The sequence below is a fragment of the Pseudophryne corroboree genome, chromosome 6 (genome assembly GCF_028390025.1).
Source record: "Pseudophryne corroboree isolate aPseCor3 chromosome 6, aPseCor3.hap2, whole genome shotgun sequence".
Classification (NCBI taxonomy): domain Eukaryota; kingdom Metazoa; phylum Chordata; class Amphibia; order Anura; family Myobatrachidae; genus Pseudophryne; species Pseudophryne corroboree.
In genome coordinates this window covers 61,217,187-61,244,938 of record NC_086449.1, presented here as the reverse complement: position 1 = coordinate 61,244,938, position 27,752 = coordinate 61,217,187, and the positions used below count along the sequence as shown (strand labels likewise).

Here is a 27,752-nt window from a genome sequence, read left to right as displayed (position 1 = left end):
CCGCTCACCTTGTCAGCAATCGGCGTACAAGGTTACATCCAGAAAATGTGGAGAAGATGATGTTCATTAAAATGAATTATAATCAATTCCTCCGTGGAGACATTGACCAGCAGCAATTGCCTCCACAAAGTACACAGGGAGCTGTGATGGTGGATTCCAGTGGGGACGAATTGATAATCTGTGAGGAGGGGGATGTACACGGTGATATATCGGAGGATGATGATGAGGTGGACATCTTGCCTCTGTAGAGCCAGTTTGTGCAAGGAGAGATTAATTGCTTCTTTTTTGGTGGGGGTCCAAACCAACCCGTCATATCAGTCACAGTCGTGTGGCAGACCCTGTCACTGAAATGATGGGTTGGTTAAAGTGTGCATGTCCTGTTTATACAACATAAGGGTGGGTGGGAGGGCCCAAGGACAATTCCATCTTGCACCTCTTTTTTCTTTTCTTTTTCTTTGCGTCATGTGCTGTTTGGGGAGGGTTTTTTGGAAGGGACATCCTGCGTGACACTGCAGTGCCACTCCTAGATGGGCCCGGTGTTTGTGTCGGCCACTAGGGTCGCTTATCTTACTCACACAGCTACCTCATTGCGCCTCTTTTTTTCTTTGCGTCATGTGCTGTTTGGGGAGGGTTTTTTGGAAGGGACATCCTGCGTGACACTGCAGTGCCACCAGGGCCGGATTAACAATGGGGCGGATGGAGCTGCAGCTCCAGGCCACCCATTGAAAATAGGCCCAGAGCCCGCAGCAGTGAAACCCCATATCCGCCGGCATTGCAATGAGTCACAGTGACTCATTGTATGCCGCAGTTGCTGCCAGCATCTTGTCCGACGCCAGAGACAGTACCCTAGTCTGTGTATACATAGAAATCCCAGCTCAAGTGGGAGGAGGGGCTGCTCTCCCCCTAGACTAGGAGTAGCGGTGCTGCTGTCTCTGTGCTCACTACCTAGTGACGCGAGTCTGCCCAGCCAGGGTGGAGGAGGAGCCAATCTACTCACAACTCCTTTCCCCCAGATTTATTGCAGCTGAAGAGGACGGCCCGGCCGGATGAGGAGGAGGGGCCTCTCTCAGCTCCTCCCCTTTCCCACTAGGGCACAAGGAGCAGGCACCGCATGAGCATCGCAACCAATGGTAGGCTGCCTTCGGGGGGCAGGATGACAGTTGCCCCCCGGTCCAGTACTAAAGAAGCAGTTTAGGGCTCAAACACACAGCAGCGTGGTCACAGGGGGCGGGGTTTCGGTCGGGGGCGGAGCCATCCGGATCACAGTATGCTAATGCCACTACAGGTGCTGCTGGCATTAAGGCTGTACAGAGGCTGCAGCTGTGGCTGGATGGTATAGACTGTGAGTGTGTGGTGATTATAGCATGCTGTAGCCTCTCACTGCTGTCACTGTGCTGCAGCTGCTGTTCTCCAGGATTAGCTGGACAGCTAATTCTGTAGCTAACCACTCCCCTGGGACCAGCCACCAATGCTCCGAGCTCCTTTTCAGGCTGGTCCCTCCCCTATTCTTTTTTCCATCCTCCAGTCTCCTCCCTATACTGTGTCATCCCAGTGCCTCCTGAGTCATGACTTCTTTTCCCTCCACTGCTTCTATAAAGTGCAGAAACCAGGCAAGTAGATTGTGGTGGGGACATGAAGGTTACAAGGAAAAAAATAGTTTATTATTAATAATGTAGTAGTCAGCGGCACTCACGGTAGTGGAAATAAATACAGCAGTCTGGTCTGCAGCGTCGACGCCGCAGACGAGACTGCTGTCTTTATTTCCACTACCGTGAGTGGCCGCCGACTGCTACATTTGTATTTGTTAAGGTCCACACCTGGAGGGCACCGGTAATAGTGATATGTATCCATTGGAGTGGAGTGCTGTTGACTGAGTTTATTATTTTTATATATGTATATACAGAAATATAAAATCCCTTCCTCTCCCACTCCATCCCATTCCACACTTTGTTATTCAACCGCCCGGGAATGGTCAGTACACCGTCAGTTGAAACACCGACGCTGGAATCCTGACACTGCTTAGAACGCTGGGGCCGGCAACCCAACTGGGATCACAATTCCGGCACCAACATCTCGACAGCCAGGATCCCCAATGACTGACTGCCAGCCTTCTTCTTTCTCCCTTTTGTTTATGCATATGTCACTGGCTCTGGGCGCACCCCCAAACTGGACATTATATTAAAGATTTTACTTGAAAATTGTCCAAATTTGGTTTTTCTGTAATCAAAAACTATTTTTAGACCGGTGCCGGGTCGCCCCCTTTGTGTAACAGACAGCCAGAAAGGTAAGCTAGCGGGGAGCATTTGGGGGGGGGGGGGGTTGTTGGGGAGGTCAGGTTTAGGCTGTAGTGGGGGGGCTAAGTATAGGCATCACCAGGGAGGGGTGGGGTTAGGCGCCAGGCTGGGGAGGGTTAGGTTTAGACTGTGGGAACAGAGGGTTAGAGTTAGGGGAGCATTGGGGAAAGGTCGACCTAGAACATGTCGACCTAGAGACCCTGTCGACCTAGTTACTGTCGACCAATAGTGGTCGACCTAGATAGTGTCGACCTAGTTACTGACGACCTAGAGACCGGATCCCATACTTACCTTCCCCTGTCCGGATCCCCATCAAAGGGAATGGCGCGGTCGGTATTCTGACCCCTGGCATTTCAAACCCAACCCCTCCACATTAGATACTATCGCTCCAAGGGGGTTAAATGAGAACATTAATTCTAGATGCTTTCTGTGATGAGATTTATAAGGGAATCCTGACCAAGTAGCTTGTTATTTATTTATGTAACATTTATAGTTTTTATTTTATTTTTTAGATTGTGTCATTTTGCGTTAGTGACATAGTAGTGCAGCAGATTGGGATTCGTTATGTTATATCATTGGACGGGATGCCATTGGTCAGAATACTGACAGCGGCATCCCAAACATCAGAATGCCTTCAGCCCCCAGAAAGTACTTCAACCCTCCCCTGCCCCTATCCTAGCCCTCCCTTGTGGGTGCCTAACCCTAACCCTCCCCGCTGGTGCCCAACCCTAACCCTCCCTGCTTGTGCCTAACCCTACCATCCCCGCTGCCTAACCTATCCCTCCCTGCTTGGTGCCTAACCCTAACCTCCTCTTCCAAGTGCCTAAACCTAACCCCCCCTCCCCGGTACCTAACCATAACCTTACCGTACCTGCACCCTAACCCTAACCCCCTTCTAATGCCTAAACCAAACCCCCCCTCCTCCGCGGCAGAACATGATCGAGCCCCACTAAAAGTACGTTCGAGATTTTGATGCCATGATCCCGAGCTCCTTAGGGATTTTGATACCGGCATTATGTTGCCGTTCAGGATTCCGGCTTCTGTATTTTAGCCACCGAGATTCTATGCGGCACCATTTTAACTACATCCTGCAGACTATATATGTTTACACTTATTGTATTGTGCACACTGCACTTCACAGTGTTACTTACTCTCTGAGCAGCCGGAAGTGAGTTTAACAGTTATTATTAGATGTGTGTAGTGAGGAGGAGCAATGGTGCTGGTACGCTCATCCGCACCGGAAGTGCGGGTGAGCATGCGCATTACGGTGGAACGCATGACGTTCCGGTGAGCATGTGCAGTGCGATGGAATACACGCATGGACCCCCGGCTGCCAGGTGTATGATCTGATTAGATAGAGATGGCTTAAGTGGTGTTCTGCGCGCAAGTCACTGTTTTACAGACTTCTGATGCATGGCTCATTAACACTCTGTTGCATGTCTCTAGCAGCCCAGGAGGGGACTGAGGTTGACAAACTAAGTATAAGGATGAGATGGCATTGATTTGCATATTGGTTTTATGGTTGCCATGATAATTATTTGATCTCAGAAGCTTGCAATTTCTTTTACTGGGTGGTGATGAAGGCAAGCTGATTCATTAAATATGTAATTTTGTGTAAAGCAACTTTTGGAGAGTGCCCTCTTGATTGAATCTGTTCTGCGGCTGCACTTGGACTGTGTTGGCGTTTTTGAGTGAGCATTTTGAAGGCTGTAAATGAATGACGAGTGCATCTTGTTTTACACAAACACACACACACACACACACATACACATGGGAAGCAGTTAGTTTCCCGGCTGACGGGAACGTGGCGGTCAGGATACTCGCCACCAGGCCTGAAGCGCGACAAGCCCATGAGGGGATGACCTCCATGCCACACCCATAGCACAGGCCACACCCCATATTTTGACCACCCCTACCGCAGCACTTGTCACACCTCCTATCAAGGCACACCATAGGCCCTTTGTAAATTTCAGCTCCAGGCCCATGTGGACCTTAATCTGGCACTGAGTGCCACTCCTAGATGGGCCCGGTGTTTGTGTCGGCCACTAGGGTCGCTAATCTTACTCACACAGCTACCTCATTGCGCCTCTTTTTTTCTTTGCGTCATGTGCTGTTTGGGGAGGGTTTTTTGGAAGGGCCATCCTGCGTGACACTGCAGTGCTACTCCTAGATGGGCCCGGTGTTTGTGTCGGCCACTAGGGTCGCTTATCTTACTCACACAGCGACCTCGGTGCAAATTTTAGGACTAAAAATAATATTGTGAGGTGTGAGGTATTCAGAATAGACTGAAAATGAGTGGAAATTATGGTTTTTGAGGTTAATAATACTTTGGGATCAAAATGACCGCCAAATTCTATGATTTAAGCTGTTTTTTAGGTTTTTTGGAAAAAAACACCCGAATCCAAAACACACCCGAATCCGACAAAAAAAATTCGGTGAGGTTTTGCCAAAACGCGGTCGAACCCAAAACACGGCCGCGGAACCGAACCCAAAACCAAAACCAAAACACAAAACCCGAAAAATTTCCGGCGCTCATCTCTAAAGCATATATCCAGGAACTGGGGATATCTGCAGTCAAGCAAGCAGTGCTCACACTGGAAAATGATGAATATTAATCCCACTCCACTATCCACCCCTCCCCTGTGTATTAACCACCTCCTACCACTCTGGAAGTCATGTACCAGGGGCCTTCATTCAGCCCAATGCCCCCTTCTACAGTTTAGTGTTCTCCCTCCCGCCCCATCTCCCACCATCTGTGCAGTAAAGGAGTAATAAGCAGACATTACTGCTCCAAGTCCTACATGCTGAGCGGAAGCTAGAACACCCCCTACCTCCCGTAGGACATCAAAGCTGCCGCTGATAGCACCCCCCATCCCTACTGCTGGAGGATGGGAAGGGGCCCTGTGATTTGCTTTGCCCAGGGGCCTACACTGCTGTTAAAATGACCCTGGTGTGCGTCAGTAATAGTTGCTTGCAGTAAACAATTGGCGTATTTATTAAGTGGTGGCTTGCAAAAGCTGCCGCTATATATATATATATATATATAGTCTCACGTGGTCTCACCAGGTTTGAGCTGAAAATATAAAGCATCTCTTACATTCATTGTATTTGCATGTCTTACACTGAATGCTAGTGCCACTTGAAATTTTCAGCTTTAACCTGCCTGGAAGTGGTTGCTTACCAAAGCTGCTGCTTCTTAAATATAGCCCTTCCTATTTATTATATGAGCACTTTCCAAGGAGACCACCGTGTCTGATGATTCAAAGGTGTGCTTTATTGTATATTTTGCATTATACAATAGTGTATTGTATAATACAATAGTGTATTTGTTCCATTATAAATGTATATTGATGTTTCTAGTGAACATCGTTAATATCCATTTTGTCACATCTATACATTTATCGTCTTCTTAGCACAATTTCAATCCTGGGGGTATATTTACTAAGGCTCGTATTTGTAGGGATTTGGTGGGAGATTAAACTCGAAAAACATCGTTTGTGCTTTTTGCAACTTTTTGAATAAATTACATGTCATTTACTAAGCTGCCGAGTTGTCTCCTTACGTATTTTCCGATGTCGATGTGATTCGTATTGTCGGGCTGTGTTTTACGGGAGTGATTAGTAAAACACTGCCGGACTTAACACAATGAATCCCGGCCGTTCAGTGAGATCTGTGCAGGGCTTCATTGTGTACATTATATGAAGTGTGGTAAGTGTTAAAAAAAAATCTTACAAAAATTGCGTGGGGTCCCCCCTCCTAAGCATAACCAGCCTCAGGCTCTTTGAGCTGGTCCTGGTTGAAAAAATACAGGGAAAAAAAATGTGTAGGGTCCCCCCCATATTTAAACAACCAGCACCGGGCTCTGTGCCCGGTCCTGGTGCAAAAAAATACGGGGAACAAAAAACGTAGGGGTCCCCCGTATTTTTACCACCAGCACCGGGCTCCACTAGCCAGAGAGATAATGCCACAGCACTTTTATGTCGGTCCCTGCGGCCGTGGCATTACCCCCCCAACTAGTCACCCCTGGCTGGGGTACCCTGGAGGAGTGGGGACCCCTTCAATCAAGGGGTCCCCCCTCCAGCCACCCAAGGGCTAGGGATGAAGCCCGAGGCTGCCCCCCCCCCATCCCTGGCCTTTGTGTAAAAAATAAGAATATTGTTTTTTTGTAGGAGAACTACAAGTTCCAGCAAGCATCCACCACAAGATGGTACTTGGAGAACCACAAGTACCAGCATGCAGGGAAATAACGGGCCCACTGGTACCTGTAGTTCTACTACAAAAAAATACCCCCCAAAAAACACAACACACACACTGTGATAGTATAACTTTAATCGACATACATGCGCACACACACACACACACACACACACACACACACACACACTTACCTATGTTGACACGGAGCACCTCGGTCCCCTTGTCCAGTAGAATCCACGGGGTACCTGTAAATAAAAAATATACTTACAAACAATCTGTTGTCGTTCTGTCTTCTCTAAGTTTGTAATCCACGTACTTGATGAAAATAAAGAAACTAAAAACCGGGTCAATGTACTGAAAGGGGATCCATGTTTATACATGGATCCCCTTTCCCCGACTGGCGGGACCCCCGTGACTTCTGTCAGTGAAGGTCCCGCCAGCCAATAAGGGAGTGCCACATCATGGCACTCTCCTGATTGGCTGTGCGCTCCTGCACTGTCAAGCAGAGGAGCGCACTGGTTACAATGTAGAGTAGCAGCTACATTATAACCAATGATGGGAACTTTGCGGTCTGCGATAGACCGCAAAATCAATTGGGGTCACTCTGGTTTCACTCTTGTGGGTGACCCCAATTGACTTTGCGGTCTACCGCAGACCGCAAAGTTCCCATCATTGGTTATAATGCAGCTGCGCTATGCTACATTGTAACCAGTGCGCTCCTCTGATTGGCTGTGCGCTCCTGCACTGTCAATCAGGAGAGTGCCATGATGTGGCGCTCCCTGATTGGCTGGCGGGACCTTCACTGACAGAAGTCACGGGGGGTCCCGCCAGTCGGGGAACGGGGATACATGTATAAACGTGGATCCCCTTTCAGTACGTGGACCGGGTTTTTAATTTTATTATTTTAATCAAGTACGTGGATTACAAACTTAAAGAAGAGGACAGAACGACGACAGATTGTTTGTAAGTATATTTTTTATTTACAAGTACCCCGTGGATTCTACTAGACAAGGGGACTGAGGTGCTCCGTGTCAACATAGGTAAGTGTGTGTGTGTGTGTAAGTGTGCATGTATGTCAATTAAAGTTATACTATAACGGTGCATGTTTTGTGTTTTTTTGGGGGTATTTTTTTGTAGCAGAACTACAGGTACCAGGGGGCCCGTTATTTCCCTGCATGATGGTCCTTGTGGTTCTCCAAGTTCCAGCTTGTGGGGGATGCTTGCTGGGACTTGTAGTTCTCCTACAAAAAACAATATTCATATTTTTTACACAAAGGCTATCAGCCCCCCATCCACTGCCCAGGGATGGGGGGGCAGCCTTGGGCTTCATCCCTGGCCCTTGGGTGGCTGGAGGGGGACCCCTTGATTGAAGGCGTCCCCACTCCTCCAGGGAACCCCGGCCAGGGATTACTAGTTGGGGGGGTAATGCCATGGCCGCAGGCACTGACATAACAGTGTCCCCCGGCTGTGGCATTATCTCTCTGGCTAGTGGAGCCCGGTGCTGGTATTAAAAATACGGGGGACCACTACGTTTTTTGTTCCCCGTATTGTTTGCACCAGGACCAGGCGCAGAGCCCGGTGCTGGTTGTTTAAATATGAGGGGACCCTACATATTTTTCCCCCTGTATTTTTTTAACCAGGACCGGCTCAAAGAGCCCGAGGCTGGTTATGCTTAGGAGGGGGGACCCCACGCAAATTTTCCCAGAAATGTTTAATCCTTTCACACCCCTTCCCACAGATAAGCATGCACGGATCTCACTGATCCGTGCATGCCTATCAGAATACGGATAAAATAAAGCAGGTCTATTCGAAAACTGCTTTTTTTACGATTTGTAAATTTTCCCGGCAGTGTTTGGCTATTGCCGGCAGTGATTGTGAATACGAATTTTTAGTAAATTACCGAGTTGTTTAGTAAATTACTGAGTTTAACCGATGGTGTATTCATTCATATTCGTGAACTCTGCATTTAAAACAAATACGAACGCCCTCATTACTGTCGAGATTTGTGTTTAGTAAATTCCCGAGATGACACTTTGAACCCACCCCCCCCCACACACACACAAAATCGGCCAAAATCGGGAGCTTAGTGAATATACCCCGTGGTTTCTCTTATTTTAACCAACTGCTCTATAGTAAATTTAACCTCATAACTGGACCCGTAAGGAGATGCTTCCATCCTTCAATGGCAGTTTATATAGACAGCAGTTCTTTATTTTCAATTAATTACAGTAGTTATTTTCGGCAGGGATGACATTTTCCCCGTGGAGAAACAATGTGGAATAAAACTGCTGGATTCTTGTTCACCTGGCCAAATTCCCACATCACCCGCTGCACTTTACGGCGACGGGATCTCGTTCAAAAGTGTTTATCCCATAGGGTAGCCGACTGTTGCTAGATTACAGTTCCATGGAGCACATGTATACACCTGACATCAATATATGAATATTAGGTTTTTATTCTTTCAAAAAGACATTGCAGTGGTCAGATATGTGTGTTTCTAATAATGGGGCAGATGTATTAACCTGGAGAAGGGATAAAGAAGTGATAAACCAGTGATAAGCTCAAGGCGATCATTTTCCAGCCAATCATTACAGATTTAAAAAAATGACAGGAGCTGATTGGCTGGTGCGTTTCACCTTGCACTTATCACTACTTTATCACTTCTTTATCCATTCTCCCGGTTTAATACATCTGCCCCACCAGTGAGTGGAGATTATAGTGGTTCCACCATCTTCACTTTTGGACACATACACAGGCGTACCACCCTAGCACTCCATTTACTGCATGGCATAGGCTTTGTATAAAACTAAATAGGATACAGTTAATTAACTGCTTATATAAGAGACACAGTAACAGAGACGACTGTTTTATTGTTATTTAGAATCAATACATTTATAGACTGAATATGAAATGCAAAATGTGATTCACTGGAGACAACTACGGAACTCCAGCTCGTCTGTGAAGTTGAATAAGTCCTCACAGAGATCTTGATTCTCAGGTTTCTGACATTCCTTGTCAGTTGGCATCCTCTCAATCCAGGTGTCTCTGGTGACCATGTAAGAATACCTGCAATAAGAATGAAGATTATAATGTCAGGTAAGACACACAAAGAGTTGTTAGCCTGGACGAGTAGCTCCGCCTCTCTGTGCTCTGCTCAGCCAGCATGCAGAAAGACAGCAGCCCTATGACTCAAGACACGCCCCCCAGTGAGGCATGGTCACACCCCTTTTATCTTGCGTGTGCTTGCTACACAAACAAAATGATGGTTTCTATTGTTCGTGAAGTGACCTGTTATATATTCTGAGTCGCACGCAGATGTGAATGTGGGCGCGTCCAGGTGATATTTATCAAAATGCGGATGCAACCCAGATTCCATCCTTGTCACCTTACGAGTCTTTCGGATTCATACACATGTCACCTGTTTCTCTTTGGCCTCTGAATGAACAATTTGGGGTGACAACAATCAGTGGTGGATTTTACCAATGGGGGTAAATCTGCCATCCAGTTCAATGTCAGTGAAGCCAGATGCATGCACTGGCTTCACTATGACTGTTGGAAATCCTATCTGTCAGTCACAGACACACAAGGAAGTACAATTGGGAGGTGTTTCCTCCCTCTAGGACTGCCAGACCGGGCTGCAATAATCTGATAGCTGATTTCCTGTAGGAAGCCACTCCCTGCCTTTCGTGCCGCCAAATCTGTCTTCTCTGGGCTGCAGTCGGTGCAGTCCATAGAAACTGGGGGTTTGTGTATGCGCACAATGGGTCCTGGGACGTTGAAAGCAGGACAGCAGCAGACTGTCAGTGATTGACTGCTGCCACCTGGGGGCAGGGAGGGGGTAGCGTGTCACCACCATTTAGGGGAGGAAACAGGCCACCAATCTCTGTCGTAAGACAGAGATTTCCTGACCTCTGTGATGGGCGGCTTGTGCAGTACCATGGGTGCTGCAAGACGCCCAATGGTGGGAGAGAGATCCGATGCTGTGCCCTAGGATGCAGGTCGGATCACTAGTGCAGCACAAGGCATTTGCTTGTAATAGACACTTCCTGCTGCATCACCATACAGCGCTATCACTGCTGCTTCCAAGGAAGTGATAGCACCTCCAGTCATATCTGAATGACCCACAATGACACAACATACTGCTTCAGCGCTTAAACATATTTGAGTTCATTAGTTATGTCCTTAGTTTGTGATGAGAAACATGCCCCAGTGATGCATGGTCACACCGACATGACAGAAGACCATGCTCATTCTTCTACATACATGTCTGTAATGTGTGCACATAGGGCCTGATTCTGACTTGTATGCAAAATGCAATCACAGCTGTGATCCCTTGTGCCACTAAAATGCAAAAGTATGCTAATGCTGCCGCCTGGAGAAGGATTGAGATGCCCACCAGAGTGTTCGCAGCTGTCAGCAACAGGGCTGCTATCAGAAATTGCAGAGCCAGGGACTGACAAAATAGGCAGGGCCCACCATCTCCACCCACACTCTGCCCCATAGACACACCCACACACACCCCACCCCCTCGCAGCTCCAGCCCCCACATCTTACCATTCTGGGTGCTGTATTGAGGCCGACACATGGGAATGGTGAGGCTGAGAGATACACGGGAATGATGAGGCTGAGAAACACAGGGGAATGGGAAGGCTGAGAGACACAGGGGAATGGGGAGGCTGAGAGACACGGGGGAATGGGGAGGCTGAGAGACATGGGGAATGGGGAGGCTGGTGTGATACAGGTGAGGAATGAGGCTGAAGACACAGTGAGGCTGGAGAAATGGGGGGACAAGCCAATGGCCGACCAGCCTGTACCTACCTTGAATGGGGATCCCCATAAATATGAGTGTACCAGGCCCCAAGATTTCTGTTGCCGGCCCTGCATAGTAGCTGCACAGTCCGACCACTAACTTTAATATATACAGATTCCCAATGTGTGCTGCCATGTTTTACATGTTCAGTACCAGTGGCAGCTCCAGAGGTGGGGCTGCAATGCAGTCCAAATGTCAAGTAGGGGAGCCACCAACTGTCATCCCAAACTGACCAACTGGCAGTTGGTGCGGCTCCTCTATTTGAACTTTGGACTGCGCTGTAGTCCCATCTCTAGAGCCGCCACTGTTCAGTACTGTCCGTAAAGCCACGCCTCAGCCTTGTGCAATAAGGGGAAAAGTTGCAGCCAAGGACAGGGAATCGCAGAGATGCAAAAAAAAATAATAATGTTTGTTTAAATAAATCAGAGATTGCCATTAGCTTTAGACTGACTCTACCACTTATTTATCCTAATTAATGTTTCATTATTGTTACTTACTTAGAATCTATGTTCCACAGGTCTTTAGTCACCCCCCAGATCAGGTAGTCTTGGCCCTCCTGTAACTGTAAGGCTTCTCGACATTTTTCATGACTGATAAAACTACGACTCTGACCACTAACGATTACATCTGTGCCTGAGAAAGGAAAATGATGGCATAGTTAGAAAAATAAGAAAATCAGAAAACAAATCACATTCTGTACAGGACAAATCTAAACCGTACGTCTGTCAATAGGTTTTGTTTTCTTTTTTGTTTTTTCGTTTTTTTAATCATTTGGTAACCAAAGTAGTGAGAAGGATGTGCAAGGCTTGTAGGGGCTATAAGAGCTTAGGGAATAAGATCATTTGCAAAAAATGAATTCATCCCAAGTAAGAAAGGTGTAGATGACCATCTCCCCAGGTCGTGTTTTAAAATATCAATAGCTGGAGCGATACTGAGTTTGTATAAAGTGGATACATTTTGGGGGACTGTTGTACCTATGTACTGTATGTAATAGAATTTTGTGCCCAGGTTAAAGGAAGGTGTGTAGCCCATGGAGGGCAGGAGACACGGGAGTTTAAACACATTGCTACCGACTTCTCAAAATTAACCTGGAAGCCGGATGTAAATTCTGCAATACGAGCCATGAGAGGGCATAGAGTTGAAGCCGGGTTATAGATATGCAACAGCAGATCATCTGCAAAGGCAACAATTTTTAGAGTCTCTTGTCCTATTTAGATTCCTGGAAAGGTACAGTATTCCAACTTTGTGATGGGATGGTAGGATCAGGCCCTGCAGATTAGTGCCAGGCTTCGGGAAATTGGGTTCCCAATCGAGTCCAAATAGAATACTGCAGCCTCTTAGGTGTGAGGTAACGGAAAAAATCAGCAGGTGAAAAATGGCAGTTGGTGGCTGGTTCAAGGCCTTTAGATTAGGACCAGACTCCTGGGAAATTTTTGTCTCCAAAATGGGCTCAACAGGAGCATCAAAGTCTTCCCAAGTTATATAAGGACAAACTGTTAGTGCAAACTCTTACTCGTGAGCCACAAATAGAAGGTGACAGTGTGTCACATGAAGGAGCAACATCAAGCTGCAGCCATTTTGGATGTCCCACCACTGGATGTCCTCACTACAAAATTTTATAACTCTCCCCTTTAGAGACACCTCTATAAAACCTCAATAAGGAAACATATTATGACTTCCTGAAATGCTTCCAAAACATAGGGGGTGCGGTAAGTATCATATGTAACGGTACTAGTTATGCGGAAAGCTGGCTACTTCCATATGTTTATTATGGACAGTTTTGCTATTATAAAAACTCTCATATGCTCACTTTTCTGAAACAGTAGAAACAGCTACAGTATGTACTATAGAGGCTACTGTTAGCGTGATGGTTGTGTGAGGGTGGATATAAAAGAAGGCAAGCTACAAACTAGTATATATAAAACATAGGTTGCACTCAAGTTTCAGGGTAGCCGGATAGCTTGACAGTCAATAAGTCGACCCCATATAATCTACATGAATTAGGTCTACAGAACATGCATTAGGTCTACAGAACATGCATTAGGTCAACAGTGCTTAAGGTTGATATGACAATGGTTGACATACATATTGTGTCATCCTTCATCCTTTACCATCCATGTGGCCTAAGCGAGGGGATGAGGTACAATAACTGAGGTCACATGTGGTTAGACATGCAAAATGACACCAAAAAATGCAAAAATATCCAATATTTTCATAAGGGCCTTTTCACTGTGTCAACTTTAAAAAAAAAAAACCTGTCGACCTCTTCAGGTATATACCTTTTCCATGTCGACCTATTGACCCTGTCAACCTTTTGGCCATGTTGACCATATGGGGTGACTGCTGACCTAATACTGGTCGACAACTGTCAATAGATACATTGTGGTCTAGTTACCTTCCTTAATGACTGACTTAATAGTCATCACATTGACATCATAGTTGCCCCTGTCCTCAATCTTACTGAGTGTTACGTTGAAGACTGTGAAGGAAAACATAGTTATTTGGAATAAAATTACACTTTTCAGTATGCATTGTACAAATGAACAATCCAAGTTAGTGGTTTAACACATGATTCAGAGGTGACTGCATCACTGATGTGTGTGGTTCAGAGTCCTTTTTTTGTTACTGTGCATGCATGGTGGTTGGTTAGCAATGGAGGTCACAGTGGGTATTTATTTGCATAGTAATTGACAATCAGTGACATTTATGGGTGGTAATGGGAGTCGCTTATCAAATGTGGGAGTGTCGTGAGCATTTTCTGGGCGTGACACTGCCAAACATATTTCCAATCTCTCATCTCTGCTCAAGCCTCTAACCCCAACCAACTTTTTAATACATTTAAATGACTTCTTATCCCTCCCTCACCAATGCCACCAGCTACTATCAGTGCATACGATCTTGCTTCCTATTTCAAGGACAAGATTGATGATGCCCGAAATGAAATGGTATGCTCTTCCCCAGCCAGTGACCTTCTGATTTCCCTTCCTGAACCCTCTAACACAGGCATTCCCAACCGCGGTCCTCAAGGCACACCAACAGTGCAGGTTTTAGTGATATCCAGGCTTCAGCACAGATGGTTAAATCAAAATAACTGAGGTACTAATTAAGTCACCTGTGTTCAAGCCTGGATATCACTAAAACCAGGACTGTTGGTGTGCCTTGAGGACCGCAGTTGGGAAACACTGCTCTAACACCTTCTCTTCATTTGATGCCACAAATGAAGATGAAGTACAGGGTATCTGCACTCTTCTCATTTGCCTACTCTACTACCTCTCCTCTTGACTCTGTACCCTCACAAATAAGTAAAGCTCTGTCTCGTGTACTCATCCCAATCTTAACACTACAAAAACAAAGTACAGATAGCGCTGGCAAAACTAATTAAAAATATTATTTTATTTATTTTTACATTTAATTTTTAACACTGGTTTACTTTAAAATATATAAAAAAATTGTATCTCTCTATAAACCTTTATAGCTGTTTTTTATGTAAACATAAAACAATTAATTTCCCAATGGCACATATTTAAACAATTGGTCTACGTACATTTAATACAAACACATAGATTTATCTTGCAAACAGAACAGTACTCTGCAGCTAAGCTCAGTTATATACTTTGTATCCACATGTAGATCAGGTGTTGATACTTTAGCACATTATTGCCACAGAATTTCCTGTAACAAGTGATACTTAATAGTATAGAGTCTGTATCCAGAAAGAAAGTTGTTTATACAGTGAAACAGCTGTGTCATTTTTGCAGATATTATATTATGTTTTTTTCTGCCAGGCATTGAAGTGTTAATCATCATATAAAACTCACAGCAGTTTCTTGGCAGACTTTTTTTATGAAAAGCAATTGCTGCATAACATGGCCATATTAGTAAATATATGTATATTACCACATCCTCCTTCTGGGTTTGTATACAATTCCTTATCTCCTGGCTCTGGTGCTCCAAACCTTTCAGCGAGCTTTATCTGGAGGTTTAATGGACAATCCCAGTAATGAGTAATGAAGCAGGTTACTTCTACGTAGCTCACCAGCAAGGTTTCAGGATACTACTTAAGAGATGCGTTTCCCCGCCTATATAGTGTATCAGTGGCTTCCTCAGTCAATTGACCGATACACTATATACTGTAGACGGGGAAACGCGTCTCTTAAGTAGTATCCTGAAACCTTGCTGGTGAGCTATGTAGAAGTAACCTGGTTCATTACTGGGATTGGCCATTAAACCTCCGGATAAGGCTCGCGGAAAGGTTTGGAGCGCCACAGCCGGGAGATAAGGAATTGTATACAGACCCAGAAGGTGGATGTGGTAATATACATACTGTATATTTACTTACATGGCCATGTTATGCATCAATTGCTTTTCATAAAAAAGAGTCTGCCAAGAAACTGCTGTGAGTTTTATATGACGATTAACTCTTCAATGCCTGGCAGAAAAAAACATAATATAATATCTGCAAAAACGACACAGCTGTTGAACTGTTTAAACAACATTCTTTCTGGACAGACTCTATACTATTAAAAAGTATCAAATACTTGTTACAGGACATTCTGTGGCAACAATGTGCTAAAGTATCAACACCTGATCTACATGTGGATACAAAGCATATAACATAGCTTATCTGTAGAGTTCTGTTCTAAGACGTTTGCAAGAGAAATCTGTGTGTTTGTATTAAATGTATGTAGACTAATTGTCTGTTTAAATATGTGCCATTGGGAAATTAATTGTTTTATGTTTATATGAAAACCAGCTATAAAGGTTTATATAGAGATACTATTTTTTTATATTTTAAAGTAAACTAGTGTTAAAAATTCAATTTAATAATAAATAAAATTATATTTTTAATTAGTTTTGCCAGTGCTATCTGTACTTTGTTTTTGTGGTGTTTAGATTTGAAGGGTTGAGTAGCCCCTTTTGATAGTGAAGAGCAGCAGGCAAACTACTAATTAAATAACTATTTAAAACTACTGAGCTTTTTTCGGATTGGCGCCAGGACTCACTTGGTGTTTTTTTCATCACAATCTTAACTAATGTCTCTAATCTCTCCCAGTCTGCTGGTATCTATCCATCCCTGTTCAAACATGCAGTGATTACTCCCATTCTGAAAATAACTAAATTCTGACCCTAACTCTTTCTCAAATTACCATCCCATTTCTCAGCTCCCATGCCCCTCCAAGCTACAATGCCTACACTCGCCCCACACACTTTCTTAACTCACACAACTTATTGGACTCACTTCAGTCAGGATTTCGTGCCCAACACTCCACAGAAACAGCACTGACTAAGGTAGTGAATGATCTGCTCATTGCTAAATCTAAAGGCCATTACTCACTTCTTATTCTCCTTGATCTGTCTGCTGCCTCTGACATTGTCGACCACTCTCTTCTCATACCAACACTGCAATCCCTAGGTCTCCAGGGCACAACCCTTTCTTGGTTCTCAACCTACCTATCTAATCGCTCTTTCAGTGTTCATTTTTTTTTCCGGATTCCACCTCCACTTTGCAACCTGTATTAGTTGGAGTACCGCAAAGCTCAGTCTTGGGTCCTCTGCTTTTCTCAATCTATACAACATTTCTAGGCAAACTAATCAGCTCTTTCAGATTTCAGTATCATCTGTATGCAAATGATATTCAAATCTACCTATCCTCCCCAGATTTGTCACCATCTGTATTGGGCCATGTCACTGAAGGCCTTTCTGCCATTTTATCTTGGATGTCATCTCGCCACCTCAAACTTAATATTTCCAAGACAGAATTAATTATATTTCCACCAGCAAATAAAAGTTACCAACCTGATAACTCAACAATCAACCCTACACCACAAGCTCGCTGCCTAGGTGTCATTATTGACTCTGAACTGTCCTTTGTTCCCCACATTCAATAAAAATAGGATTTTATATACCGACCGGTAAATCCTTTTCTCGTAGTCCGTAGAGGATGCTGAAGTCCATTTAGTACCATGGGGTATAGACGAGTCCACTAAGAGCCACTTGCACTTTAAGAGTTTAATAGTGTGGGATGGCCCCTCCCTCTAGGCCTCTCCTATCAGACTCAGTCTAGAAACTGTGCCCGAGGAGATGGACATACTTCAAGAGAAGGAAATACACACCAGCTCACACATAAGAAAAGGAAAGCCAAGCTAACCAACTTGAAACGACTCAGCAAATACTGAACCAACAATACTTAACCAAGTAACAATGCAGGAATATCCTCTACGGACTACGAGAAAAGTATTTTCTGGTAGGTATATAAAATCCTATTTTCTCTTATGTCCTAGAGGATGCTGGGGTCCATTTAGTACCATGGGGATGTACCAAAGCTCCCAGTACGGGAGGGAGAGTGCAGAACAGATTGGCCAAACTTTAGGTCCTCAGAGGCCAAAGTATTGAACTTGTAGAATTTAGCAAACGTGTTTGACCCCGACCAAGTAGCCGTTCGGCAGCTGCCCAGGAAGAACCCTCTTTACGGGTAGAGTGGGCCTGAACAGATTTTGGAATCAGCAATCCTGCCGTAGAATAAGCATGCTGCAAAGTAAGCCTGATCCAGCAAGAAATTGCTTAGAAGCAGGACACCCAATTTTGTAGGGATCATAAAGGACAAGTAGTGCGTCCGACTTCCTGTGACGAGTAGTTCTCTTCACATATATTTTCAAAGCCCTCACAACATCCAAGGACCTTGAGGAAATTGAGGTGTCAGTAGCCGCTGGCACCACAATAGGTTGGTAGATATGAAAAGCCGACACAACCTGTGGAAGAAATTGCTGATGCGTTCTGAGCTCAGCTCTATCCTCATGGACAATCAAGTAGGGGCTCTTGTGCGGCAATGCCCCCAATTCTGACACACGTCGTGCAGAAGCCAATGCCAACAGTGTGACCGCCTTCCATTTAAGAAACTTTATGTCCACCTCCTGTAAAGGTTCGAACCAATCCGAATGCAGGAACTGCAGCATCACATTAAGATTCCAAGGTTCCGTAGGAGGCACAAAGGGTGGTTGGATGTGCAGAACTCCTTTCAAGAATGTTTGAACCTCAGGGAGAGCAGGAAATTGTTTCTGGAAGAAAATGGACAAAGCCGAAATCTGGACCTTGATGGAGCCCAATCGTAGGCCCACATCCACACTTGCTTGTAGAAAAAGGAGAAAACATCCTAGTTGAAACTCCACCATTGGAAACTTCTTGGAAGTGGAGGGAACACATACACTGACTGGAACACCCACGGCGTTACCAGGGCATCCGCTGCCACTGTTTGTGGGTCTCTAGACCTGGAACAGTACCTCCGAAGCTTCTTGGTGAGGCGAGAGGCTATCATGTCTATCTAAGTTACACCCCATCAGCTTGTTACCTCTGTGAATACCTCCGGGAGGAGGCCCCATTCTCCTGGATGGAGATCGTGTCTGCTGAGGAAGTCTGCTTCCCACTTCCGGAATGAAGATCGCCGACAGTGCCACCGCATGCCTTTCTCCCCAGAGGAGGATTCTTGTTACCTCTGACATTGCAGCTCTGCTCTTCGTTCCGCCCTGTCAGTTTATGTAGGACACCTCCGTGACGTTGTCTGACTGAACCTGAATGGCTTGATCTTGCAGAAGATGTGCCGCTTGTAGAAGGCCGTTGTATATGGTCCTTAGTTCCAGAATGTTTATTGGAAGGATAGATTCCTGACTTGACCACTTTCCTTGGAAGTTTTCTCTATGGGTGACTGCACCCCAACCTCTGAGACTTGCATCCGTGGTTAGAAGAAACCAATTCTGAATCCCAAACCTGCGGCCCTCGAGTAGGTGAAAAGTTTGCAGCCACCAGAGGAGTGAAATTCTGGCTTTCGGCGAAAGGCGTATCCGCTGGTGCATGTGAAGATATGATCCCGACCACTTGTCCAGGAGATCCAGCTGGAAGAACCTTGCATGGAATCTTCCATACTGTAGAGCTACGTAGGAGGCTACCATCTTTCCCAGAAGGCGAATGCACTGATGAACCGATACCCGGGCTGGCCTCAGGACATCATGGACCATTGATTGGATCACCAACGCTTTCTCCACCGGTAGAAACACCCTCTGCACTTCCGTGTCGAGTATCATCTCCAGGAAGGGCAGTCTCCTTGTCAGCTCCAAATGTGACTTTGAAAGGTTCAGGATCCACCCATGATCCTGGAGTAGTTGAGTTGAGAGAGCAATACTTTGCAGAAGCCTCTCCCTGGAAGCTGCCTTTATCAGATCATCCAGATATAGAATTATGTTCACTCCCTGCTTGCGGAGAAGGAGCATCATCTCTGCCATGACCTTGGTGAACACCCTCGGTGCTGTGGAGAGACCAAATGGCAATGTCTGGAATTGATAGTGACAGTCCTGTAGTGCAAACCATAGATAGGCCTGGTGAGGCGGCCAGATCGGAATGTGAAGATACGCATCCTTGATATCCAGGGATATTCTAGGAATTCCCCCTCCTCCAGACCTGAGATCACCGCTCTGAGACTCAATCTTGAATTGGAATACCCTCAAGTAGGGGTTCAATGACTTCAGGTTCAGCCTTACGGAACCATCCGGTTTCGGTACCACAAACAGGTTTGAGTAATAACCCTTGTGTGTTAGGTGAGGTGGAACTGGAACAATTACATTTGTTCGTACCAACTTTTGAATGGCTTCCTGTAAGATAGTACTTTCTGTCAGCGAAGCTGATAAGCCTGATTTGAAGAATCTGTGAGGTGGGCGTTCCTGAAACTCCAGTCTGAACCCCTGGGCAATAATATCTTTTACTCAGGTGTCTAGGCACGATGACGCCCAGACGTGACTGAAATCTTTGAATCATGAAACCTGCAGAATCCTGTATGTGATGTAAAAACAAGTCAATGTCCCTCCTATCCATAATATCTACTTCCTCCAGTAATGTGCGTGACCACTTTACTATGGCTTTAGAAATCCACACACAAGTAATAGTGGGCCTAAAAGCCATGCCTGTAGCAGTGTATAGTGATTTGAGCGTAGTATCAATCTTGCAGTCAGCCGGCTCCTTTAAGGCGGTTGAACCAGGGACAGGTTTTTTGACAACCTAGATACAGAAGCATCTACTATAGGTGGGTTTTCCCACTTCTTCCTGTCCTCTTCAGGGAAAGGGAAAGCAATGAGAATTCCTTTAGGGATCTGGAATCTTTTCTTTGGGTTTTCCCAGGATTTTTCAAACAAGGAGTTTAACTCCTTAGAAGCAGGGAAGGTAAGCAAGGATTTCTTATTTACGGTAAAATACGTTTCCTCTTCCTGCTCAGGTACCTTCTCAGAAATATGCAAAACATCCCAAATGGCTTCAATCATTGGTTGCACCCCTTTAGCAAGGGATGCATACCCTCTGCATATCCCCATCACCATTCCCTGCATCAGAGTCGGTATCACTGTCAGATTGCATTATCTGGGCAAGTGTACGTTTTTGCGGGTATGTAGGTGGGGTTTATGACGAAGTAGTGGGGGCTGAATACTTCAAACCCTCCACAGATTTTCTCAAAAACTGTGTCACTTTCTCAGTATGTGAAGTCCTTGTTGAAATCTGGGATATCATCCCCCTTAAAGAATCCACCCATGCGGGTTCGGATTCAGAAGGCTGAAAAAGTATATTGCAATCCTGAGTACATGGAATAGACTCCTCAGGAGAAGATAAACACTCTGCAGCACAGGACACAGAGCCCTTAGACAAGGTAATGTGGGATTTGCAAACACACACACACACACACACACACACACACACACACACACACACACACACACACACAGGAAAATGTAGGACACAGTTTCCCCGAAGTACCTTCAGAGAGTCACAAAGTATAAGGAGCCAACCACACTGCGCCTCTGTAGGCTGTTATTATGATAAAAGCCCGGCGCTAACTAGATAACCTTAATAGGGTAGTTGGTATTGTTATCACACTCCCCCCCCCCCCTGTCTATAACACCCTGGTACCACAGAGGTATTGCTGGAGTTATGTGGAGGGCAGCGCTCCCCGTTAGCGTCCTTGTCTTATGATCTGCAGGGAGAAAATGGCGCTGGTGAGTGCTGGATCCGCTCTGAGAGGAAGCCCCGCCCCTGTAATGGCGCATGGCTCCCGCACTTTTTCTTTATACTGGCCTGAGGGTTTTGTGTGTTAACAATGGGATTAGCCCCTGATAACTATGTGACCAGTGTAGGGTTAATGCGCTGGCTCAGGACGCCCTTCAAGTGTCTACATGTGCATGTTGCTGAGCCTTTCAGGAGTGCAGCCTGTCGGAGCTGCGCTCCAACCTTTGTGCCGCCATACCCGCCGGTGACCCGCTAACCAGGACACCGGCGCTGTACTCACCACTCTTCTATCTTCTGGCTTTGTAAGGGGGTGGCGGCCGTGCCGCGGGAGTGAGCGGTCGCCTCATGGGCTTGCGATCAGTACCCTCAGGAGCTCAGTGTCCTGTCAGCGGAGTAGAGAACCATTAACTCTCCATTAAGTTGGTTCCTGCTCCCCCCCTCCCCTCCTAAGTCCCATGAAGCAGGGAGGCTGTTGCCAGCAGCCTTCCTGTAAAATAACAAACTCTAGAAAACAATAAAACTAAGACAACTCCTAGGAGTTTCCCTAGCTGTGACCGGCTCCTCCAGGCACATTTTCTAAACCGAGTCTGATAGGAGGGGCATAGAGGGAGGAGCCAGCCCACACTATTAAACTCTTAAAGTGCCAGTGGCTCCTAGTGGACCCGTCTTCTAGGACGTAAGAGAAATCATGTTACATACCTCTAAGAAACCTATCCAAAATATGATTATATCTTACACAAGACACTACAAAAACTCTAATCCATGCACTCATTATCTCCCGCAATGATTATTGCAATAGTCTTCTTACTGGTCTTCCCAAAAATGGACTCTCAACACTACAATCCATTTTGAATGTAGCTGCGAGGCTAGTCTTCCTCGCTAGACGTTCATCGTCTGCAGATCCACTCTGTCAGTCCCTCCATTAGTTACCAGTATTCTACCGTATTCAATATAAAATACAGATGGAGCCTCCGTTATCTTTGCTCCGTGTGTGAGTAGGAACGCCCGCCTGGGCGCACCTAGTCACTGTGAGCATCTCCGTCAGGATGGGCGCTCACGCCTGAATGGAGACGCGCCCCATTCACTTGAATGGAGAGCATCCCGTCCATACACCCGGACAGAAACGCTCTAAATGGGAGCGTCTCTGTGCCCTCCCGGCGTGACTAGGCAGACGATTTGCCTAGTTACGCCGGAAGCGCATGCCTGAGACTAGGCAGGGGAATATAACGGAGGCTCCATCTGTACTTTTCCTTACATACACGGCTATTAACCAAACTGCGCCTACATATATACATAAAATATCTCCCTACCCGACCTCTCTGGTCTGCACAGGATCTGCATCCCTTATCCACACGCAGTACTTGCTCCAACTCAAAATTACAGGACTTCTTCCGGGCTGCACACACTCTGTGGAATGCCCTCCGATGCACAATAAGACTCGCCTCTAGTCTCCAAACCTTCAAGTGGGCACACCCACGTAACCTTCAATGTCTCCTATCTAATTACAGCCTTGTGTACAGTCCACACACAACGTCACATTTTTTTCTTTCTTCACTTTCACATCCTACTGACCCTTGGCCTACATTGCTGGGTGATCATATCATACAGACCATTAAGAACCTTTGCAATCTGGCAGGACCATTATGCAATAGGTAGCACTTACCCTTGTGTATCAATGCCTATTTCCCTATAGATTCTAAGCTTGTGAGCAGGGTCCTCCTACCTCTAGGTCTGTCTGTTATTACCAAGCTTTGTTCTATTACTCTTGCCCCAATTGTAAAGTGCAATGGAATATGCTGCACTATAGGCTCATTAGAAGCACAATGTTACGAAGTATATTACATGTTCTGTACGCAAGATTAGAGAGTCAGCCAGTGGGCATTACTGTACATGTCCATGAGACTTTGGGGGTCATTCCGAGTTGATCGCTCGCTAGCAGATTTTCGCTGCCGTGCAAACGCTAAGCTGCCGCACCTCTGGGAGTGTATATTAGCTTTGCAATAGTGCGAACGCTTCCATCGCAAAACGGCTACCAAAACAAAAAAGTGCAGTTTTAGAGTAGCTCAAAACCTACTCCGCGCTTGCGATCACTTCAGACCATTCAGTTCTGGATTTGACGTCACAAACACGCCCTGCGTTCTCTCAGCCACGCCTGCGTTTTTCCTGGCACGCCTGCGTTTTTCCTGGCACGCCTGCGTTTTTCCGAACACTCCCTGAAAACGGTCAGTTGCCAGCCAGAAATGCCCACTTCATGTCAATCACTCTGCGGTAGCCAGTGCGACTGAAAAGCATCGCTAGACCCTGTGTGAAACTACGTTGTGCGCATTGCGCCACATACGCAGAAGTGCTGTTTTTTAGCCTCAATGCTGCTCAGCGAACAAATTCAGCTAGTGATCAACTCGGAATGATCCCCTTTGGCATTAGCATATATTTGCAGATCCACTGCAAACAGGATCATAGTCATAAGAGGATTTCTGTCTATCTCTGAATGAAGTCATAAGTGACTAATAGACTATCAAATTCATAGAGGGCTATGGCCCTCATTCCGAGTTGATCGGTCGGTATTTTTCATCGCATCGCAATGAAAATCCGCTTAGTACGCATGCGCAATATTCGCACTGCGACTGCGCCAAGTAATTTAACAATGAAGATAGTATTTTTACTCACGGCTTTTTCTTCGCACCGGCGATCGTAATGTGATTGACAGGAAATGGGTGTTACTGGGCGGAAACACGGCGTTTTATGGGCGTGTGGATGAAAACGCTACCGTTTCCGGAAAAAACGCAGGAGTGGCCGAGGAAACGGGGGAGTGTCTGAGCGAACGCTGGGTGTGTTTGTGACGTCAAACCAGGAACGACAAGCACTGAACTGATCGCACAGGCAGAGTAAGGTTGAAGTTACTCAGAAACTGCTAAGTAGTTTGTAATCGCAATATTGCGAATACATCGGTCGCAATTTTAAGAAGCTAAGATACACTCCCAGTAGGCGTAGGCTTAGCGTGTGTAACTCTGCTAAATTCGCCTTGCGACCGATCAACTCGGAATGAGGGCCTATATCTTTGTTGTTTGGAGTCAGCTTCCATATGCATAATGATATGATAATGATATTATAACAATCTCACCATAGTCCACAGACCCTTCACATGCCGCATCTAATCGTGCTTTGGCAGTAACTTTATCCAGTTGTTGCTGCATAAAACAATTTTCTGCAAGAAAGAAAATCAAGTCATCAATGTGTAAAGGTATATTAGTAACAAACAATGCAAATATTTAAAAAGTAATGTGCGATGCCTCTTATACAGAGATGTGTTTATCAATGCAATTAGCATAGGGTTACCATCCTTCTGGGATTACTCTGGACAGTCTGGAATTCAGGCTCTGGAGTCTGGAGGTCTGAGAATCCTGTATGAGCAGTGTCTGTAAACGGAAATACCTCTAGTCTGTTGGGCTCCCTGTCACTCCGCACCCCTCCCCCCTCCGATCTGACCTGATATCCTGTCACACAGTGAGTGCACCACTGCCTCTGCAAGCCACCGCAATCTTGGCTACAATTGTACTACTGTGTCCATTGTACTTATGCCAAGGGCATGCAGTACAGGGCTCTGATGGCATATATATGTTGGTCATGAGGGGGATCTGATCATGATGTATATAGGAGCATGAGGGTCTCGACCTCTGGTATATAAATGGGCATAATTAGAAAGGTCTGAATGCTTTAGAGAGCTCTTGTATGTGTAGGGACATGTGTGGGCTCTGATTGCATATAATGTACTGTGCATGTACGGGCTCTGAAGGTATATGATATACGTGTACGGGCTCTGATGGCATATATGGTGTATGAAGGGGAGGAGTCCTTCACACACCCATTAGGGCTCTAACGGCATATACAGGGGCATGTGGATGACATCTGATGCCAAGGCCGAGGTGCAATGGGAGCTCAGTTTTGCATCTGGGTAAAAAGTCGCCCAAACTCGGACATTATAACTAGAGATGAGCGGATTCGGTTTTACTCGGTTTTACTCGGTTCTCAAAACCGAATCTTATTGGCTATCCAAAACACGTGACATCCGTGAGCCAATAAGATTCGGTTTTGAGAACCGAGTAAAACCGAGTAAAACCGAATCCGCTCATCTCTAATTATAACGTGCAACTTTTTCCTGGAACTCGGTCAATGTAATGGCGTGCATCTTTTACACTCCCAATGCAAACCGGATCTGACCTCTCATAGGATTTGTAGACCAGGTAGCGTCTGACTTTTTCAGATCAACCGGAAAGCATCTGCTATTTTAACAGTTGTACAGTGATAGAAAGTCATCCATTGGTAACCGAAAGTCCCACGATTGAAGCATCACACACTCTAAATAGACCCCAGTGCCCCAGGATGCACAAGCAGTTTATGCAGATTAAAATGATATGCTTCATGGCTATATTCTGTGTTCAATAGCAGCTGTATCGGCATACCTAATTATGTTACAGTGTTTGGCTGGGAAACACTGTAGCAAAACATTTCATGTGCAGATACAGCTACAGCTACAACTAAACACAGAATATAGGCATGCCACATATCATTTTAATCAGCAAAAGCTGCTTGTGCGTCGTATTTGCATAGTTTTGCATCTAAGATGCATTTTCCAGGGAAAAATGTGCATAAATTACATGTACAGTAAATTGACTATTTTGAGAGATCACAGTATTTTTTTTTTTAAGGTCAGAAATGATTTAAAACAAATTATTTGTTGTAAATGTGCTGTAATTGTGTACTTGTAATTGATTTTCAACACTGTCAAATACAACTCACCCACAAAAAAACAGCTCTATTCATGTCCAAAATTGTAGAGCTGTTTTGTGTGAGATTTTCAAACTCGGACTCCTTGACATCAGCCGAGTTGTATGTTTAACATGGGGAACACATCTGCATCCAACTTTTTACCGGACACCCTTGTTGAGAATTGAAAACATCTGACTTTTCATGGACCATTTTACAAACTTTGCTCCTGTCACATCATACTTACACCCAAAAAGACGGTGGTACTCCCAGCCCCCCCCTATCTGGAGAAGTCAAGTCTCAAGAAGATGGTCAGATGGCAACTTCCCCTCGACCCACCTGCACTCCCCCTGCATCCACCTGCACCCCCCCCCCCCCCCCCCCGCTCATAGACCGGAAGGAGGACGAGGCTATGATGCAATTCAAGCCCCCTCCAGGAGGCAGTTAGAAAGCCGGTAAGTATGCATTGCATCCCGGCCCATATATCCATATTTTTTTATTTATTAGAATGGTGTTACGAGCCACTCCGGCAGCTCTGTGCTAGTCTCAGTCGTTGCTAGGCAACTGGGACGTCAAAGCGCTCAGGCCCAGTGGCTTCCCCAATGGTCTCCTAGGCAATGGGGACGCCGGGCGGCCGCAAGGGGTTTGTGGGCAGGCAGCAGGGATGTGCATCACTCCAGCTGCAGTGAATGAGTGATTAGAGGGGGCTGGTCTCAGCGGGCCTCCAGATTGGTTCTAATGCCCTGTATCTCCCAAGACACCCCTGTTTCACATTGCTGGTTATAGTCCTTTGATACCTAATGCCTCTTATTTTGTTCAACACGGGATGTCATCCTTTAGCCTGGGGTCACGATTGAGAAACATCTGGAAAAAGTTGCATCAATCACAGCATAATTTCGTTCCAAGGATTTTTTCTGACAGACATAGAAGGTTGTGTAAATTCAAGGTTGGGGACATGGTGTGGTCTAAGTGGCATGTCAAACTTCGGCAACCATCTCAAAAGCTGGGACCAAGATTAATTGTCCCTTTCCGAATCATTGGACAAATTAACCCAGTGGCCTTCCATCTTTGTTTGCCCAGGTCTCTAAGAATCAATACTGTATTTTATTGTTCACTTCTTAAACAAGTGTTTCTGTTTTCCAAGTTTAGAATGGGTAGTGGTCAGAGGCCATCTCCAGTGTTGGTCCAGAATCAAGTGGAATTTGTGGTGGAGAAGATCCTAGACTCTAAATGTGTACATGGACAAGTCAAGTTTCTGGTCCATTGGAAGGACTACAGCCCTGAATAGCAGTCTTGGGTGCCACAAAAATTGTTACATGCACCAAGGTTGAAGAGCCTTCTTTAAAGAATTTCCGTGGAAGCCTGGTTCTAAGGGTTCCTTGAACTCTCTTCAAAGGGGGGGGGGGGGTACTGTTTTGAGTTGTTGCTATTTGAACGGGACGTCATATCGCTTCTGTACAGCAGCATCCTTGATGGTCGTCCAGGCAACGGGGACGCCGGGCAGACATGTGGAGTTGTGGGCAGGAGATAGGGACGTGCAATGCTCCAGCTGCAGTGAATGAGTTATTGGAGGAGGCTGGTCACAGTGGGCCTCCGGATTGGTTCTGAGTTCCTATGTTTCCAAAACACACCTATTTCACCTTGCTGGTTAT

The 27,752-nt window shown here is 45.7% G+C and overlaps 1 protein-coding gene across 1 annotated transcript in view; it reads right to left on the bottom strand.

The window, feature by feature from the left end:
• Positions 1-9,341: 9,341 nt before the first annotated feature.
• The window catches only part of LOC134936131 (complement C3-like), a 275,194-nt gene continuing 256,783 nt past the window's right edge, over positions 9,342-27,752 (bottom strand). The window contains exons 26-29 of the mRNA XM_063931048.1: positions 24,458-24,541; positions 13,697-13,780; positions 11,799-11,934; positions 9,342-9,557 (exon numbers count right to left, since the gene is read on the bottom strand). Coding sequence (XP_063787118.1) covers positions 9,416-9,557; positions 11,799-11,934; positions 13,697-13,780; positions 24,458-24,541 — 446 coding nt within the window. The 3' untranslated portion in view covers positions 9,342-9,415. The remainder of the gene's footprint in view (positions 9,558-11,798; positions 11,935-13,696; positions 13,781-24,457; positions 24,542-27,752) is intronic.